General features: G+C 34.1%; 1 protein-coding gene and 1 long non-coding RNA gene across 2 annotated transcripts in view; both read left to right on the forward strand.

The window, feature by feature from the left end:
• Window positions 1–20,168, forward strand: part of LOC144958845 (uncharacterized) — a 155,131-nt gene that overhangs the window by 38,888 nt on the left and 96,075 nt on the right. The gene's annotated exons all lie outside the window — the stretch shown is intronic.
• Window positions 110–19,036, forward strand: LOC144958751 (ribosomal protein S6 kinase delta-1-like). The gene is made up of 16 exons (XM_078890935.1): window positions 110–343; window positions 2,052–2,087; window positions 4,052–4,169; window positions 4,836–4,951; window positions 5,447–5,727; window positions 6,100–6,398; window positions 7,011–7,311; window positions 7,828–8,069; window positions 8,479–8,610; window positions 9,092–9,213; window positions 9,682–9,837; window positions 10,200–11,749; window positions 13,536–13,663; window positions 15,582–15,664; window positions 16,051–16,146; window positions 16,506–19,036. Exons 1-16 carry the CDS (start codon window positions 233–235, stop codon window positions 16,617–16,619), a joined length of 3,885 nt encoding a protein of 1,294 aa, XP_078747061.1. The 5' UTR covers window positions 110–232; the 3' UTR covers window positions 16,620–19,036.

Consider the following 20,168-nt stretch of genomic DNA (forward strand, 5'->3'; position numbering starts at 1 on the left):
TACGTATTCTCATTCGTTTAATTCTATGGGTTCCATAAAGAAAAGTGTATTTTATATTAAACGAAATTTAAATTCTTCGAATGATGACCTCAAATTTATGATCTAGCTTATCTTTTCATTTCCGGGTCATTGACAGCGGAACTTGACAATAATCATTATTCTGAAGATAAGATACGATAGTCTTATCAAGATGATGAACAACATTAAGTTGGTGTCTATTTATTTGTAGGAAATGGATCAGCAAAATACTAAGCTCAATATTCATGATAACATTTGGCATTTTTCTGTCACTGATCCTCAATTGCACAAAAAGAAGTTTACAATTTATAAAGTGATATGCAAGGTATGTCCCAGTCCTTGGCCTTGTCACCAAATCAATCTCACTCCAAACTCAAATTACCCAAGCCCAAGCCATGTTTTTTTTTTTTTAAACCTTTTCAACATTTTGTAATTGGCATTATTTTGTGTTTGTCTTGGAGTATTTCCGTTACTATATCAAGATCATGACAATTTGGGTATTATCATCAGACTCATAAGTCCTAAGGTGCGCAATGCTCAATCCACTCAGTCAACAAGACTCCTCATGCCTCATTTGTGAAATGTGAATATGAGGCGCACTCGACCCATCGACCATTTTCCTGCCCCGCCCCCACCCCTGTTCACCCAGCAGTGATTGGGTAGCTGGATCTGTTAGATTTGGTAGAAAGTACTTTGCATCCTATCCAATAGCAAGCAATTGCCATTGTCCGTTTCAGTTTCTCAGACTATTATAGAAACCGGGATAAACCCGGACTCCATGGCCATGGGCCTATTGTCTGAAAAGTCAGATGGTTTATGTGATCAAACAGAGGAAGTCGGTCGTTGTAGAATTGAAAATTAACAAAATGCAAATAATGTACATAAATTCCAAGCCTGAATTATTACTTGCTTGACGAAGTTTTAATAGCAGCCTTACTTATTATCCCACGCTAAAACAAAAGGGATAGATGTTTGTAATCTATCAACTTGCCTTTTTCTTGTCATCGACCACTTCTTGTGATAAAAGGGTCCCAGGTTCGAACCCTGCTTAAGGTGCTTTCATTTTTTTCCTTGGGCAAGATGAGTAACCCCCAATTTGCTCACTTGGACAACATGGATGATTTCAGTTGACATCAGACATCTTGTTTCATGGATTATCTATATTCCTTCGTAGAATGCCTAGGCGAGGAATCTTATGATATTGTGGCGGAAGGGCATAATTAGTTATTTTTTAGGATAGGATGCTAGACTGTATGTCAAAGTACTTTCCATCAATTCTAACTTCTTTGTGGACTCGGTGATCAGAAAAATTATCGACTTCACCCGGGATTGATCTCAGTCCCTTTACATGTGAAGTGAGTGCTCTACCAACTGAGCTATCGGGGCCGTATAATCGGTTTTCCTAAAATTAAGATCCTCCATTTTTGGATTCCTCATATTCTGCTTTCTTGATGCTGCTGAACAGAACGATCAGCAGAAACTAGCTCAACGACAACTGGATTGATTGTATCTCAAGGCCCCTGACTGGAATAGCTTGAAAGCTTTAAAAAATTACTTATGATTTAGAGCAGAAAAATCAGGATCACCCACAGGGTTTCTTTTATGCGAGAGTTTATCTTAATTTATCTTAAGTGGACTGCAGTGTATATATACTATATTGTTTGCCACAAATACTTTGCACGGATGCATCAAGTAATCTCCATTTTTACCTTTTTGCCACCATCATCACTGATTTATTTAATGAATAACATAAAACTTAAGATTCTGAAAAACCTCAAATGTACCTGGAAAATCTCCAAACCACTTTATCAATTCATAGAGACATTTGAAATCATTTGAATCTCAGTGATAATTGATGACAGTAAAAATGAGACCTCTACACAATAAAAACCTGTTTTTTTAAAATATTTATTTATTTATTACTATTTTTCTTTTATGACATACCCTTGCCTAAATTTTCTATTTACGGACAAAATTATAATTTTAGTTTTTTCATTCTTAATTGTTTTGTTTGTTTTTTTTCCCACTTTCAGACTTTTCCAATCAAATCCCCAGAGACTCTTACAGAAGTAAGTTATTGGAGAAATGAAGTATGGATGTAGTTAAAATTTAAATTTTCCTGCATAAAGTCTAGCTTTTGCTTGTAACTGATAATAATACAGGCCTGTAAATCTTCCGTCTATTGTCGGATTTCCGACAGCACAATTTTGCTCTTAAGTGCTAATATTTAAAAAAAAAATAATAATAGTAAAAATAAAATTCGTAACGTCAAAGAACAGAACCAATAAAAAAGAAAATAAAAGACTTTTATTTCGTTCCTCGAAAAAAAAATTTTTTATTCCGTTTCAAATGCCGACTTAAAAAAAAAAAAAAAAGAAAATTCATTTGTCGCATCAAAGACATAACAAAACTTGCCGTCTATCAGTTAGCTATAATATTATCATGCCACCTACATGCTCCGCTTGGCGTGGATGTATCCACTGCCTGGCTACTGTGCCACAGCCAGCAAGAGTGGGTTGCGAAGTTCGCGCGAGTCGTCTTCACACACACACAAACACACCTAGTCAGTAAATAACGCACACACAGAAGTGTGTCGAACTGGACTGGAAGGTTTCTCTCTATTTTGCTACCGACACACATGCATATCTACGGTTCTTATTTCTCAGTCTCTATATTTTTTTGGTTCCGTCAGGATGTAAGACGGAAAAAAATAATGCGAAATAATTATTTTTCTTCGAAATATATATTCTTCTTCAAAAGCTCTCACACGACCACTCCACCTCTTCTTCTTCTTCTTCTTCTTCTTCTTCTTCTTCTTCTTCTTCTTTTCTTCTTCTTCTTCTTCTTTTTTCTTCTTCTTCTTCTTCTTCTTCTTCTTCTTCTTCTTCTTCTTCTTCTTCTTCTTCTTCTTCTTCTTCTTCTTCTTCTTCTCCTATAAGAATTAATCCAAGTAAACGAAAGAATCAGCGTAAACATTTAACACAAACAGGAGCGAAGATACGCAGCTTTCTGTGTCATCAAACACGAGATACACATCATTTAAAATGGTAGGAATTGTTCTCTTCCTTTCATTTTACTAACTCAGACCTGGGCCCTCAAATAATTGGGATTTTTTTTGTGCCATAAAATAAGGACCTCGTTATAAATAAGTAGGGGAAAGTGACATGATTTGACTAGTCAATTGACGTGTCATATCTGTGTTGTGTCCATATCTTTGTCCTGTTGTGTCTATTTTCGCGTGTTCAAAAAGTTCCGACAATTTTTTCACCAGTCATTTACAGGCCTGATAATATACATTTGTGAAATTGGATTTGATACACAATTTTGACATTTAAAATTTTTTAAATTAATATTTTATTTTCTCTGGTTTTGTTGATAGAGCCTTTGTCAGATGTTGGATCCTCACATATCTGGATTCAATCAGTTGTTTTAAGATGATGATTCAATCAAATACAGTTTTATTCATTTCATTTTCTGCTCATAGATTTCTATAAAGTGATGTATTCCCATGATAATTAAAACTTGAGATTTTATATTCGCAATGTCCACCAAGCTCAAAGTGCTTCACAGGGTGTCCCTAGCCAACAGCAACATTTAACATGTACTCGTAGGACAAGACATGATTCCTGTAAGGCGATATTACAATTTTTTTTATGACAGACAGTGCTGTTAAAGGGCAGGTACTGATTTTACACCTGGATACGGTGAGAGAATGAGAGTAAAGAGCCTTTTCCTAGGACTAAACTATTTGCCACTCAGAGTGAGACTTGAACTCGGGACCTTCTGGTCCAAAGGCAAGTGTCATACCATTAGACCACATAACCGCATCATGTGCTTCTTCCAACATGACTTAAAACTTGTGGCATTATTTTGATCTTTTACTAACAATTTTCTTGAATGCCTCCCATGTTCCTTAAATGCATTTAAATGTAGGGTAATAATATGGATATGTATGATTGCACATCCAATCTTATAACTATTTTCTATTCTAGTAATGTTTCATCCAATGAATTCTTTTAAAACCACTTTCCAGATTGTTTGTTGGAAGAGATACAATGACTTCAAGACTCTGTATAAATCATTATTTGCCTTGCATAAAGCTCTTCATCGAAGGGAACCATTTCCAGAATTTGCAAAACCAAAATTGTTTGGTAAGATTTTAGAAAATATTTTAAAGTTTTCATCTACTCCCTTCTACTATGTTAGTCCTCTATCATATCTATTTCATTCTCTTATGAATTTTTCCCCATCATAGTTTTAATTAAAATGGAATATATATGGAATTTGCATTCAATGTTCATTAATCTACTGTAATTTTTGACCTATTGAGGACTATTTTTTAAAATTTATATAAAATGCGGTATTTGAAGTACAGTTTTACTCAAACCTATGTATGCCACGCAAATATCTACTGCATAGGACACTGCAAGGATTATAAGGTTGTAGGATTGACCATCGGTCGAGACACATCAAGTTAATTTTTTTCTCAAAATAAGATCTGCCTCTTGCAGTTGTATTAACAATTACCCTTAACTTGTATTATTTGATTTAATATGTCCAAATGAAATAAAGAAAACTGTTAACATGAACTATAGACAAACTGGAATCATATATTATGTTGGGAAGTCTCCTCTTATTAAATGTATAATCTTACAAAAATTATTAAAATTACATTAGGCTGATATGATTATGAACCAAATTTCGAAATAGAATGCCCTTGATAATTAATTTTATTTAATTTTAGTTTAAATGATTTTGCAACAGTTCTAATGAATTAATTGCTAATTCTAATGTAATCATTAATTTTACTATTGCAGGTCGCTTTGATGACACAGTGATAGAGGAGCGACGACAGAGTGCCCTTGATCTTTTGAATTTCATCTCTGGACAGCCACATTTATACAAATCAGTGATATTTAGACAATTTATTGATGTAAGTCATATTTGCACAATGCTTTTTTGTTTTCCTTATTACAAAATTCACCGATATGAACTGAGCATTTTCTTTCAGAACTTTATATTTCCTCCCACCTTTAATCTAATCATGTGCAGACTTATAACCGCAAATTATTTTTTTATAGCATTTTAAATATTTGCATATTATTTGTGCTATATTTAGCATGCATCAATTTTGTTTTTTTGTTGGATTTTTTTTATGAGGTATTGCACACACATTTTCTCTTCCAAAATGAATATAAGCTAGAGAAACGTTATTCATTTTTGTTAACATTATCTGTTGAGACTTACTTAAGTGACCTTTTCCAGAAGTCATATATAGATCTTAGTTTCTATACACTCTGACAAAGTTGTTTCACCTATACGTCAGTGTTAATTTATGAGCACTGCCTTACTCGTGTATTTTTCTTAATCTTCAAGTAGCTTATTCAAAATTGGTGATTTTTTTTTTTTTTGATTTTTTTTTCAACAGGATGGGAAATCCAAATCCTCAAACAGCCTCAAGCAAGCTCCCTTTGTCCTCAGGTCATCCTCGACCCTTGATGTTTTATCAGGTGACAGCAGTCAATCAGATGGAAAACCGCCTCCTGATCTTGTTCCCATTCTTACACCCCAAACAAATACAGAAAGTGAAAGCTTACCTTCACATTTAGATCTCTCTCCTGATTTGACCATGGAAAATAAAGCTGTTGTTAATAGTGCTCAAAAGAAAGAAATGGAGAGCGATAGTTTTGCTGATTACAAAGTGGCAGAGTAAGTTTATATTGTACTTCACTTATTATTTCCTAATACATCCTGTTTTGACTGCTTCATCTCAAATTTTAAAGAGTGAAATGGTAGCTTATCGCAGGCTTTTATAATATCAACCCTAGAAAAGTTTATGGTAATTTTGCTTTGTTTTTTAAAAACTTTTGACCTGCACAAGTAGTGATACAAATACTCTAAAGAAAGACCAACTCTTCTGATATCAACACCACAGTAAATAATATTCATCATTGTAGTCAGAAAAACCAAACTTGATATTGTTAGCATCAGCAAAGATGGGTGTTTTTTCATATAAGTTTAACTGTTTCATACAGTGAAAAAAAACCCCAAATATATTAACCCATATTATTTTTAAACTAGTATTACAGGGCTTGAAGGGACTTGGAATTTTCCTCAAGTAGCAGACAACATAAGCCTTGATTCGTCAACTGGTGATGACACCATTGATACAGACGAAGACTCAGTCTTAGCTCAGAGCCTGCCTGACCCTGAACTCGCTTTGTTTGATCCAATGGCCAATACGGGAAGTACAAGATTGGCATCATCATCATCAGATGGCCAAGAGTCTCATATGACACATAGTAATAGCTGGCTTCTGACAGGACTCAACATGTGTGCTGAGATGGATATAGACAGACCAGATGGTCCTAAAAATGATGGTAAGTTATTACATTTTATGTTTTGTATTACTAGGAATGGTGTTAAATTGAGGTTGTGTCACAGTAAGCCTGGGCAATGCAGTCAAGCCTCGTTATACAACCGGTTTTGTTTAAGCACAGATAGTATTAATTACTGCTTGGTGAACAGGGGTCAGAAAAAAATTTATAATCTCGACTTCACTAGGGATTGATCTCAGTCCCTTTGAATGGAAGCGAGTGCTCTACAAACTGTGTAATCAGGACCCCTTCAAATCAAATCAAAAGTACTGATATCAATTTTAAGTTAGTCTGTATTAACAAGAAATCAAATATTTATTCTTATTCTGGCTCACAATGTCTCTTTTAATTGAATATGTGATGGGTCATGATACTTCCCTCCTCAAAGAAATAAGCCTCATTACCTGCTTTGTCTGTCTGGCACAAAGGTAGGCTCGATTTTATTAAAAAGCCATTGTTGAGACTAAACTATTCTCAGAAAGTCAAAATAAAAGCATATCGCAAGAAGAGGACTTAGTAAAAAGATCAAGGGAACTGATTCAAGTAGCATTCTCTTAAAACTTTCTTGAAATGACAAATGGGGAGTTTTTATCTTAGGATGATATTCATTTTCAGAAAATGTGGATGATGAAAAACAAAAAACCCACCGTTGCGACACAGATATAAGCAGCAGCTCAACTCTAGTGTGTAATGTGTCAATCAAGTCCTCCTCCACGGACGATACTGATGAGAAGATTGATGTTATTATTGGATCGGGTCTTATTGATGATGATTTAGAGGACTTTGATCCCCTTCGTAAAATGTCAGAGAGTTCCACTATTGAGTGTGGCAAGGGTGATCTTGATCTCTCTGGTCCATGGGAGGCAACCAGATCTTACAGCTTCTCATCATCTCAGACATCGTCTATGTCTCAAAGGTATGTAAATAACATTGATAGTCTCTGAATTGGTTGTGGCCACCCTTTTCTCAGTACCTTTTTATTATCAACTGAATTGGTTTTTCATCATCACTTGATATTGCAGTTATCTTATAGTCAGAGGAGATAATATTCATGATGAGACTGTAGCACATCATTGTGAGTTTTGCAAATGATATGGCTATTTGAGATCTTTATATTTATAACAATGGGTCAAGCCACATTTAGTTTGTTCCATATTGTTTTTAATTTAATGTAGTTGGCAAAACCTATATTAACACGAGTAACATTAAACACAGAAGTTGCACACAAAATTTAACGTGTCTATATTGTTTTAACCATAGGAAGATTTTCCAGAGTGGTAGTTTAAAAAAAAAAAAAGAAACTGATAACACTCATATCAAGCATAAGCATGAAAACAAAAATGTTTCAGAGGGAAAGATGACTAAACAAGAAAAGCAATGAAACATCTCATATATGTGTATCTCTTCAAATTTCAAATTCAAACCAATACAGAGGAGAGAGTGAAAGTCAAGTAGCCAAAACTGACAAAGAACAGAGGGATAAAATGAGAAGCCAGACTACAACTGCAACCTCAGGATCACAAAGATTTGGGTCAGATAGATCCCTGGAGGCAGACAAGATTAATTCCACCCCAACTCGTAGTAGTAAAGGATTGTTACACAAGTTGATTTCCAAGAGTCCAAAAAGATCAAGATCTAGCACTGAACACAGCGTCTCGAGTATGGATCTTGGGGGTATGTTGTGATTTTGTATGTTGAACAAATAGGTTAGTCTCTTATTCACTTATGAATGTTTTAAAATATCTGTTGATATTTTACATATTGCCTGAATGTGAGTTAAGTACTAATAGCTTTAATAGATATGAAACTGTTCTCTTTACTATATCAATTAAGTTACAGTAACTAGGGTCAAAATATTTGAATAGAAAGAAAGCAATCATTTAGTAGATATAATTGATTAATTAAGATAATGACTTGTTTAACACATGTGTAATAGAAACATGTCTTAGTCTATTTATTAACCTATAAAGAATATTTATTTCTATCGTCCAATACTTGCTTTCATCCACTATACCTATCATCGCATTGAATTTGGATATTGATATGTAGTTATCATTTTTTCATGATGCTACTGCTGCTGCAGGGAAGGAGGACTACATCTATCTAGCAGCCGGTCAAATCAGCATGGCACAGAATAGTGAGGCCAATGGAGACTTTGAGGTGGCGTTTGCATACTACAAAAGTGGTGTGGGGATTTTATTACAGGGTGTACAAGGTATAGTTTTCAATCTTGATGATTTAAAAAAAACAGCTCTTAAGTTACTTTAACTTTTTAAATGAGCAATTATGTGAGGAGAACATTTGAACAACTTTTTGATCCAGGTCGAAAGTTGCCAAATATCGGAATAAATATTTTTACTCTTCCGAAGATGATTAAAAATCCTTGGAATAGTCAAGTTTATTTCATAACATTTTTTAAGACAAGTTGACTAAAGGATATATTATGATGCTGTGAAGAAAGCTTCTAATTATGAATTTAGTTTTTTTTTAAACATTGTATTAGAACAATTGTTACTTATTTCTGTTGCATTTAACATATTGTAATTTTAAAGCAATATGAATTAAAAGTTATATCCAAACTGATCAAAGTCTTTGCATACGGATGAATTATTTTTTATATTTATATGTTTATTTATTAATTATTTTTATGGGGTTTTTTTGTCAGCAAATTTTATTTCTCATGCTAACATCTACAGGGGACAGTAACAAGAGCAGAAGGGATGCAGTTAGGAGGAAGACGGCACAGTACTTAATGAAAGCTGAGGATCTTTTCAACAGACATCTTGCCTCGGAGGATGTCAATGAGCGTCGATGGGGAGTAAGACAGTTTTCCACCACTTTGAAAAATTACTCAATAAATTTATTATTTTCAATTTAGCAGTTCCCCTTTGGTTGCATTTTACTCTGAATCAATGAATGTGAACTGATATTTCTTAAATTTTTTGTGAATAAAGTCTGATTTAGTTGATGTAACAACAGTATACTTGATTAATATATAAGTTTCAACTATCAAACGTGTTATTAAAAAGTTCAGGTATTTAATGTGTTAAGCTTGGACTTTTGTTTATGTAAAAATACATCAAATCAAATCCTTGTATGCCTTCTCGCACAGATAGAGACTGAGGGAAAAAGGTCATCTGTCATAAGGTGCTGTAGAGAAGATCATCAAAGATGTTGTCATAGACGGTATTGATTTGTTTATACTTTCCTTTTTAACTAATAAACATATTTAAAAGTCAACTCCCCCTCCCCCTCCCTTTTCTCTCTTTTTCTCTTTGACTTTCAGATTGACAGTTACTTGTCTCCATCTCTTGACCTTGACCCATCCTTGGCCTTTATCAGAGGTTCTGTGAAAGATTTACGCAATTTTCAAGTGTTGGGTATCATCGACAAGGTCATACTCATCAGAGATAAGGCAACAGATGAAACATTTGTCATTAAGGTTAGGTTTAAAAATGGTCAAGTATAATTTGTAATGGGTAAAAATGTTATCATTTTAACTCTCATCACATTCAAATGAGTGAAAATTTAATTGTCCGTTCATGAAAATACAAGAGGGTTAACTTACTATGAAGCTATTTTATGGCAGTCCATGAATTTTTTTTTTTTCTTTGTTCACACAGTTTAAAAAATGGACCCCTTATAATGACAGAGGTTTATAACAGAAACAGGAATAGCTTTTTATGACTCGACGATTACTTTCACTTTCTCCAGAATAAAATGACACTTAAAGGATTCGGATCATTTATGATGAAATGGAACTTTGTACACTCTTTTTATATTAACTTTTGTTTCTCATTTCAGTCAATCCATAAGTCACCAGCCTCTGACTCTAACAGTCGCCTTCCCAGTATCCTTCCTACCTCCTGTCCCTTTATGGTCAGCCTTCACAAATTCTATGAGACGGACAATGCCATCTATCTCCTTCTTCAATATGCAAATGGAGGAAAATTATGGACTTATGTGGGAGACTATTTATCTGGTGAACGCAGTGTACAGACAGGGATACAACTAAATTTTAATGGCGAAAGGAAAGACAATGAGAATATTTATACAGGATTTAAACTTGAGAATGAAGGAAATGATGATGGTGTTGAATTGTCAAATGGTTATCATAATTCATCAAGACTTTCACCAAAAGACCATGAAGGAGAAGGAAATGAATTGAAATCAAATATCGTTCAGTCTTCAGAAACTGCTGGAGTTGTTAGATTTTCATCTGTGATTAAATCTGGTGGGAAAGGCGATTGTGAAGAGATAAAAGGAAGTGTTGCAATGAGTGATAATCCGGTTGCTGATGATTTTAATATATCGAATGATATATCAGGAGAAGAACACTCTTTTAACAGGCAGTTGTCCAGTTTCTCTGATGATTCCACATCTCACATTTATGATTCTGAAAATACTCCATTATCTCCAACATCTCCCTTCCACGACGATAGCCATTTCCAGTCTTTGCTGCAAACTCATCGCACAAATGTGGAGGCCTTTTCCATCAATAGCATAGATAGTGAAGACAATAGGCGTTTAAGTACAGCCTTTTTTGAAAGGATAGATAGCATTGCAGAAGACCTGGAACCATTGACAGATTCTGTGAAAGGCATAGATTCTTCAGATGATTTAAAAAATAATGATGTACATAGGCAGCTGAGTGAAGATGAAGTTTTCCATTCAGAAGAGTCTTCTAGATATGCACCAACTTTCAACTCATCTGATATTGTTCAGAGCTCAAAAGAGCTTTTGAAAGAGGTTGACAAAGTTTTATACGAGACTGATCATAAAAAAGTGGAAAGTAATGAGGCAAAGACCTCAAATTCATCTCAAGATTCTACTGTTGAAAATCCAAATTCTGCTGCATCAAGTGAATTAGAGGAACCAAGTATTTATGATTTGAATCGATATTCTGGGACTTCATCAAGTGATATTTCTCAGTCAGATAAAAGAAGTTCTTCAGGTGATGCTAATAAGGTTAGTGAGTGTGATACTTCTGAATCTTCAGATAAAAATTCCAAACTGCTTGAAAATGATTTTGACAAAGTTCCTGTCATTGCTGATACCGATTCAAATTCACGTCCAAGAATCAACTCAGCAAATGCAATATTCAGACAAACTAGCACTCCACACAAATTATCTCTAACAAGGATGAATTCCAAAGAAATGACAAGATCAGCATCCTTTGAGTGTGATCTTCGATCCCCAACTAGAAATAGAGCTAGAACAGTGACAGATTTGTTTGAGCGACTTGATTCAGCCAACCAGGAGCAAGTTCGTCTCCCAGAATGCAGTATTCGGAAATGGATCGCCAACATTGTGACTGCTGTTTCCAGACTTCATTCATTGGGAATCATTTGCAAGTAGGTATTTATATATTTAGTCTAAAATGGTCCCTCTCTTTTTTTTCTTTTAACAATTTTCTATTATTTCGCCATATGCTGTCTGTCTTGCTATGCATAGTTTGATTCAGCAGATAATCTTATGTCACAATTTTAATTTTGCAAATTAAGATAGATTGTTATGACTATGATTACATGAAGATACACTTGAGTATGGTTTTCTCGAACACACGGTTACCTCAATCTCATTCAAATGACCCATTCTTTTCTTTATTATTCTTTGTTATCTGTCCATTCCTTCTTCGAACAATTTTAACCTCGAGCCCAGTTGCCTCAAACTAATTTCACTCAAGGTAAAAAAAACAAACTTTATTTAACTCTTTTATAATGCCTGGTGATTATGGCCAATGGTCATCTACTGCGACAGCGACAGCTATATATGTGTAAAAAAGAATGAGTTTTAAATCTCTCAATCACTTCTGTCTCCATGTCAGAAAAGTGAAAGACAAATGTTCCCACTTTGGAAATAAGAAGACCAATTTTGAATGAGGATGGCGAAGGAAGAACAAAAACGTTGAGGTTTATAGAGCAAATTATTGAGGCTTGTACCAGTGAGCAAGTTGTAAGTGACTGAAAACAATGGAACGATGAAGTGGAGAAAGTGCTGTTATTGTGATTTTTTTAAAAACATGCATTGACTTTTCCATTGTCTACCCACTGTTGATAAAAAAGCCAATCAAATAAAGAGGAAGATGATAATTGATGACTTTGTTTGCAATATATAAAGTTGTCTATCTCAACATAGAAAGTCATTGTTTCAAGACACAGTTTTCACGACCAACTGTTCCTTCAAACCTTTTTGGATGTCCTGAGGAGTTTGAGGAAACCATGCTCAAGTGTAAATGCCAATTCATTAGTAGTGATTAGATAATAATGAGCCAATATTTGGCATCATTTTTGCCTCAGTGTCATGTCAAGGCAGTTTACCCACCTTGCCCTACTGAAGTGCAAATTAATTCCTGGTTAAATTCAGTGACATATGCTGTAGAACAGTGCAGAAAAGTGAGTGGAGCAGGCACTTATGTTGATAATAACAAGAAATGAAGTGAGTAGGAAAGTGCCAGAAGACAACAGGGAATAAAAACTTTTCAGCAGCGATGGGGGCCCGAACCCACGACCTTACTGAGACGACAACTACCCCTGGCCGGGGAGATTGTGACTCTACCGTATGAGCTGTCCACGAACCCCAAAACAGTCGCTTCAAAGCTTTGTCTCAATCGTTTCTATGTTACATGTTTGTGTTTGAGAATATTGGCTATTAAGCTTAAATGCTGGCCAACTAACTTCGCGGCGTTTGTGTGTGTTGAACCCATGACCTCAAGAAATCGGGGAGAGAAGGCTCTAGTTAGACTAAGCTTTGAAGCAACTTTTTTGGGGTCGTGGATAGCTCAAACAGTAGAGTCATGATCTCCCAGCCAGGTAGAGTTGTCGTACCAGTAAGGTCGTGAGTTCGAGCCCCCATCGCCGCTGCCAAGTTTTTATTCTCTGTTGTCTTCTGGAACTTTCCTACTCACTTCATTTCTTGTTATTAAGAACAATACAATTTCCAATGAGATGTCAAATAAGTGACTTAGACTAAATTAAGTCGGAAAATGGTTTCATGTGGGCTGCTGGGAAAATAAATGTTGTTCTGTGTAATGCATTGAGTATAATGTGGATCATAAAAAATGTGCCATTCAGATGTGCATTTTTATGTGGTATTCTTTTCATGCTTAAAACTGAGAATCTCTGCTATTTCTTTCCCCAGAGATTTGAACCCTAATAACATCCTGTTGGCAGAGGGTGGAACTATCTACTTAACCTATTTTTGTCACCTAGGTCAAGGTGATCATGGTATCAACTGGGAAGCTGTCAATGACTTGTATGCTGCTCCTGGTGAGTAATCTGTTTATACATATTATATTAACACAATCAAAAACCTTTTGTGATAAATCATGATACCGTCAACTGAGGTAACTTTGCCTCTGTAAATTTGGAGCATTTTGAGTGAGCTCAGCTTTGTTGTAGTTATTTTCCTAGTTGAATGACTTGATTTTTTTATTAAAGGAAATAGTTGCCACAAAATATATATACTCTAATTGGTCCAATTCTAAAGAGGCAAAGTTTCCCCTTAAGGCAGGCCTATAAATCTTCCGTCTGTTGTCGGATTTCCGACAGTACGATTTTGCTCTATAAGTGCTAAAAAATAAAAAAAGATAATATTAAAAATAAAATTCGTAACGTCAAAGATCAGAACCAATAAAAAAGAAAATATAAGACTTTTATTTCGTTCCTTGAAAAAAATAGATTTTATTCCGTTTCAAATGCCGACTTAAAAAAACAAAACAAAACAACTTTTTATTTGTCGCATCATGCCACCTACACGCTCCGCTAGACGTGGATGTATTCACTGCCTGGCTACTGTGCCACATCCAGCGAGAGAGGGTCACGAAGTTCGCGCGAGTCGTCTTCACACACACACACACACACTTAGTCAGTAAATAGCGCACACACAGAAGTGTGTCGAACCGGACCGGAAGGTTTCTCTCTATTTTGCTACCGACACACATGCATATCTCCGGTTCTCATATCGTTTTCTCTATATTTTATTGGTTCTGTCCCGATGTGAGACGGGAAAAAAATAACGCTAAATAATTATTTTTCTTCGAAAGCTCTCACACGACCGCACCACCTTCTCTTCTTCTTCTTCTTCTTCTTCTTCTTCTTCTTCTTCTTCTTCTTCTTCTTCTTCTTCTTCTTCTTCTTCTTCTTCTTCTTCTTCTTCGTTGTCGTCGTCGTCTTCTTCTTCTTCTTCTTCTTCTTCGTCGTCTTCTTCTTCTTCTTCTTCTTCTTCTTCTTCTTCTTCTTCTTCTTCTTCTTCTTCTTCTTCTTCTTCTTCTTCTTCTTCTTCTTCTTCTTCTTCTTCTTCTTCTTCTTCTTCTTCTATATAAGAATTAATCCAAATAAACCAAAGAATCAGCGTAAACATTTAACACAAACAGGAGCGAAGATACGCAGCTTCCCATATCAAGCACGAGATACACATCCTTCAAAAGGGTAGGAATTGTTCTCTTTCTTTCATTTTACAACCAACTCAGACCTGGGCCCTCAAGTAATTAGGATTTTTTTTTTTTTTTGGTACCATAAAATAAGGACCTCTTTATAAATAAGTAGGGGAAAGTGACATGATTTGACTAGTCAATTGACGTGTCATATCTGTGTTGTGTCCATATTTTTGTCCTGTTGTGTCTATTTTCGCGTGTTCAAAAAGTTCCGACAATTTTTTCACCAACCATTTACAGGCCTGTTAAGGGAAAGTCACCCCAGTCGACAGTTCCAATCAAGGGGATGAGGTAAAGATCTAATGTCATTGATCAAACCTGAGTCTATACACGTCAGCATAATCAACCATGTTATTCATAAGATTTATTTCCAATAATAGATGCTGACATGGATTAAAAGGGTATGAAATAAGAGACAAGAAAATAAGAACATTTATTTTTTTTTTAAAACAAAACAAAAAAAAAACCCTTTCATTTCCAACTCAAATGGCATCTGGCGAAGAGAAGTCTAAACAAAGAGAGACAATGGAATAAAATGGGAAATTTTTGATAGACATAATTTGTTTGACTCATTGATTTCACAAAAACCCTAATGACTCCACACACCCTTGCACTCTACAAAAGATGGCATTTCACAATGATAAAGGGTAGAGTTTCTTATTATGGCATCAAAGTTGAGAAAGAGAGGATGTGTTTCATCATGGTCTAGAGATTTTGATTTATGTGTTGAAAATCCCTTTTCTTCCCATCAGAATTACGGTCCATAGGAGGTTACAACATGGCTTGTGATTGGTGGAGTATTGGTGCCTTGCTGTACGAGTTGGTTATTGGGCAGGTATGGGTATCTGAATAGTGTAGTGAAATTCATAAGGACTGATATTTTCTTTTGATTTATTCCAGTGTTTTTGATAGTCTTGCGTTAAAGGTTGCTTCTGTCTTTATCGTTCATTTTCTGCATTCTTTTTACCTCAGACTTAAATAATCTTTGGGTTTGTTTTTTTTTTTCTCAAGACTTTCAAGGAAAGACAGTGTTAGCATGATAAATAAAAAATCAAATTAAATTTTCACACCTTTTCTTAAGGTGATGATAATAATATTCATGGTAAAATTATCTTATTTTAGTTCTCTTAGCCTTAGATTAAACTTTGTTAGAGTTCAATGAAGTGTCTCAACTCAACATTTGAAAAGGAACTATTTATGTATTTGTATATTTTCATCCAGAGTCTTCGTGAATGTCATCCAGGGGGAATCAATTCGCACACCTGTTTACACATTCCAGCTTTTGTATCAGATGAGGCAAGGGGGCTATTAGAAGGAGTAAGTAATATAATTATATGTAGGTTTCTTTGACATTTAAAAAAATTTTTTTTGGACAAGGGCCAATCACAAAAATTAACCGTAGACAGACAGGTATAGTAATCAAAGTGTTTTGATCTGGAACAATGTCTCTATTATGTTTCATCTGACATTTTTTGAGTCTACTAGTATTGTCTAATTGGAATTAAAATTGTTTTTGTCATTATAATGTATAACTGTCAGTTTTTTGTAGAGTAGTTAACACATAGACTTTCTCAATTTTATAATAATATTTCAAATGAAGTTTAGAAATACTTTGATATTATTACTTTCCAGTATTCTCCTATTTTAAGAAAAAGAAATTACTCATTTCCTTTCAGTTGCTGACTTTCAACCCCAAGGAGAGACTAGGATCAGGTATGGCAGGGTGTGAGGAAATCAAAGCACATCCGTTTTTTGTTGGTGTTGACTGGCATACGCTAGAATCTTCTTGATAAGCTCAAGATTTATTTAAAGTAGACGAGGAGACAGCCAAAGAACATGAATATGAGATTTTGATATTGTCTTTCTTTTCTAATTTATTATTTATTATAATATTGCGGTGAGCTTGTTGTTATCACGTTTTAGTTCTGTTTCTCAGGATGCAAATAATGATCAAGAGACAGGGTGAAATCTCTACCCTTATTGCTGAATAAGCAATGGTTATAGTGAGAAGACGATAATGATGTTTTCCTTCTTTTTGAATAGCATCCTCTTTCATTTTTGGGTCATACCAATAATGAACATTTCTCTTCTGTATTTTTTTCTTTTCTTTTTTAACATTTTAAAATCAGATTAAGTGATTAAGTATTTAATTAAAACAATTTTAAGGCACTGTACAATGATTTAACAGGAAATTTATTGGACCCTCACAATCAAATTTCTTGTTTATTGGTTTATAAATTGTTTTACTATGTGATCAAGCATTTTGGACAAACAAGAAACAGGTGTTATCTAGTCGTTAAAAAGAGCTTTCAAATTTTTCAGAGATAAATTCTCATATTTGAATAACCGTCTCTTCTTTGTTTCAGATTAAAAAAACATTTAAACATTAATATGTATATTAAGTACAGCAAAAAATAGGGGATGATTTAAATTTAGAAATGTTATTTTATCTAATCTAGTCTTGTGTACTGTGTCTTCTAAGAAACAATCATTTTTTAGTTATTTTTTTTTTATTTTATTTTTAGATTATAAGAAAAGAATGACTTCGGAAATAGGATTGCCAGTCACTTTCGATCTTTCTTTTTTTTCTCTCTTTTGATCCAATCTTAAGAAAGGAAATTGAAAAAACATTATGTGACTATCTCGATTGAGTTCTATGTTTGGTGAACATGATTTTAAAAATTGAAAGTTAGATTAAAATTGAGGGAGGTAAATGTCAGCTCAGCTATACTGAAAAAAAATATTATATGAAAATGTTTTAAAATATATAAAAAAGAGAATACAGACAATTTTATTTACTTTAAACCCATTATTTCCTCTGGTGGTTCATTTCCATATAATACCAAATTGTCACAGAGTGTTCCATATGTATAGAATCAGTCAAACAAAACACTGCTGAAATGTAAGTTCTCTGGGTTTTTTTTTACCAGAATACTGAAATACTGGAGTAAAATATGGGCAAATAAAAAAAAAACACAACACATTTAATTCCATAAAACAGCATATATTTGTATATTATTACGAAAGAGAATGTCAATGTGAAAAGAAGGATGAATAAAGAGGGAAAAATAGAAATTTATATCAAAACACGGATATCTTCATTCCTTCTTTCTCTCTTATTTTTCATTTGTAAGGCCTCTCATGTTGGATGGATTTCTGTGCTGACAAATTGTGGCTTGTTTCATTTTTTAGGAGTTAGATTATGGTGCAATTGGGGGGTATCATTGTTCTCCATGACAATTTCACTGCTATTACATGTACAAATGAATTTATGTATTCAATGAAATGTAATTTCACGATTTTGTTACAATTTGATTTTATTTATTTATTTTGTAATTTTTAATTTTACGTATAACAATTGCAATATAATACTCAATCAAAACTGCTAGCAGCAGCTGTTTATAGTAAGTTATGCACACATCTAGGGATAAAGAGTAATTTCAAAGTTTTAATAAATGTCTTTTTCAACACAATTTAGGTTATTAATAAACAAAAGTAGTAAGAGTTTATTTGACTTACCTTTAAAACTCCAGGGTCATGAAAAATATATTCAAGTACTTCCATTAAGTTTGACATATGCAACGTTGTGATCTAAAGTAGAATGGCTTTTTACAAGACATCAGCTGTTATACCATAGATATAAGTTAACTAATAATGGGATTAGATCATTTGACCTCCCATGGTGGGCAGGGATGTCAGACTTAACATCTTCTATCCCTTATATTTGTTACTCTTTTCCTAGAATGCTCTCTGTCTTGGAATGGGATTATTACTCGATTTTTTTATGGCCCTGGCCAGGGACTAGGCAAAGAGGGAAACAGTCAAATGTTTTGGTGATAGTTTACGGAGATGGTTTTTTTTCCTTTTAAATCATCTCTCTGTTATGAAGTGTTATCTATAGTTTTTTTGTTTTTAAAATTTTTAAAATTTTTTTTTGTTATTGTTTTTTCTGATTTTAATCAAATATTTTTTTAAGCATTTGAGTGGATTCCTTTTATGAGGATCTTTTGCTTGTGTCTGGATAGTAATTTAAGGTGATCTCTGAGCACATTGATAGGTTTGCTCTTGGAATTTACTTTTGTTCCCTGTTTGATCCAGTCTTATTTATTATTTAGAATATAAATCTAGAAAATTTTGTCCATCTATTCTATTTTAAAATAACCACAGATTGTCGTAAGTGCTGTAAAGCTCTAAAAACAAAACAAAACAACCACTGATAAAACAGGATTTTGCATACTTGTCACCTTGCATCACCAGATTTTAAGTTAAAAAAAAAAAAAAAAAAAGAACTTGAGCTTTTATAAAGTGCAACATCCACTAAACCTGCTCAAACAAAGTGCTTTACAACACCAGTTAAATCTTCTGATGGGGTTGATTGAACATGTCAAGTCAAGCACTTTTATAGAGATGTTAAATTCAGTCATTGGTATCACTACGCAAAATTCATTGATGAAAGAAGTTAATCATATTATGTTGTCAGTTTCTATTGTAATATTTTTGAGTTCAATCATCATATTTCTTTTTTAACGCTGGTGTAGTCATTGAAATTCATGTTGAAGACTTTTGTTAAAGATTACGATTGTGTTTATTTGTAAGTAGTCATCTCCTATCATGACCCATTCCACGAGTCTTTGCAGGTAGGTTAAACATTTCTCTTATTTAAGTCAATGATTACAAGTGTCCATTGTTTCAAAGATAATTTTTTTCTGAAAGCTTTAGAAATTTCCCTGAAAATGGAACCAGTATTAATTACAATCATCGATGGACTCAACAGAATCAATTACACATGAACAACTTGGAAGGCTCCTCTGAATGTTTATATTGACTTTTAAAGTAAAGCCTTAGTCTCCCATAGTGGGCAGGGAGTAACATACTGTCTCTTCTATCCCCTTATATCTGTTTTCCAACATGCTTTCTGTCTTTGTCTTGGAATGAGATTCCTTGGTTTTGCCCTGGCCCTGGCCGGAGTCCTGGCTGGGAGGGAAACAGTCAAATGCATAGTTATTGTTTTGGGAGATGATCTTTTTTTCCTTGTAAATCATCTCTCTGTTGTGTATTATTAAATTTGTTATTTTTGAATGTATGATTTAAGCATTTGAGTGTATTCCTCTTTGTTGGATTTTGTGCTTGTGTCCGGATGGGACTTATAGGTGATCTCAAAGTACATTGGTGGTGTGCTCTTGGAATCTACATCTGATCCCTATTTCTTCCCAGTTCCCCTTTGTCTTACTTTTTCTTGGGTGCTTTAATTGTAATTCTAGAACTTTTTACTATCCTATTTTCTTCCTTTTTACTGGCGCTGATATAACCTAAATGTGTTGCAAGCGCCGTAAAACCCT

The sequence above is a fragment of the Berghia stephanieae genome, chromosome 1 (assembly GCF_034508935.2).
Source record: "Berghia stephanieae isolate SIO BIC M18660-M18661 chromosome 1, UCSD_Bste_1.3, whole genome shotgun sequence".
Lineage (NCBI taxonomy): Eukaryota > Metazoa > Mollusca > Gastropoda > Nudibranchia > Aeolidiidae > Berghia > Berghia stephanieae.

Excerpts from the sequence above, each read along its gene's own strand:
- LOC144958751 (XM_078890935.1), top strand. The coding sequence starts at position 233 with ATGGATCAGCAAAATACTAAGCTCAATATTCATGATAACATTTGGCAT. Across the intron at positions 4,170-4,835 it reads TGCAAAACCAAAATTGTTTG|GTCGCTTTGATGACACAGTG; the intron begins GTAAGATTTTAG and ends TTACTATTGCAG. Across the intron at positions 13,664-15,581 it reads TGACTTGTATGCTGCTCCTG|AATTACGGTCCATAGGAGGT; the intron begins GTGAGTAATCTG and ends TCTTCCCATCAG.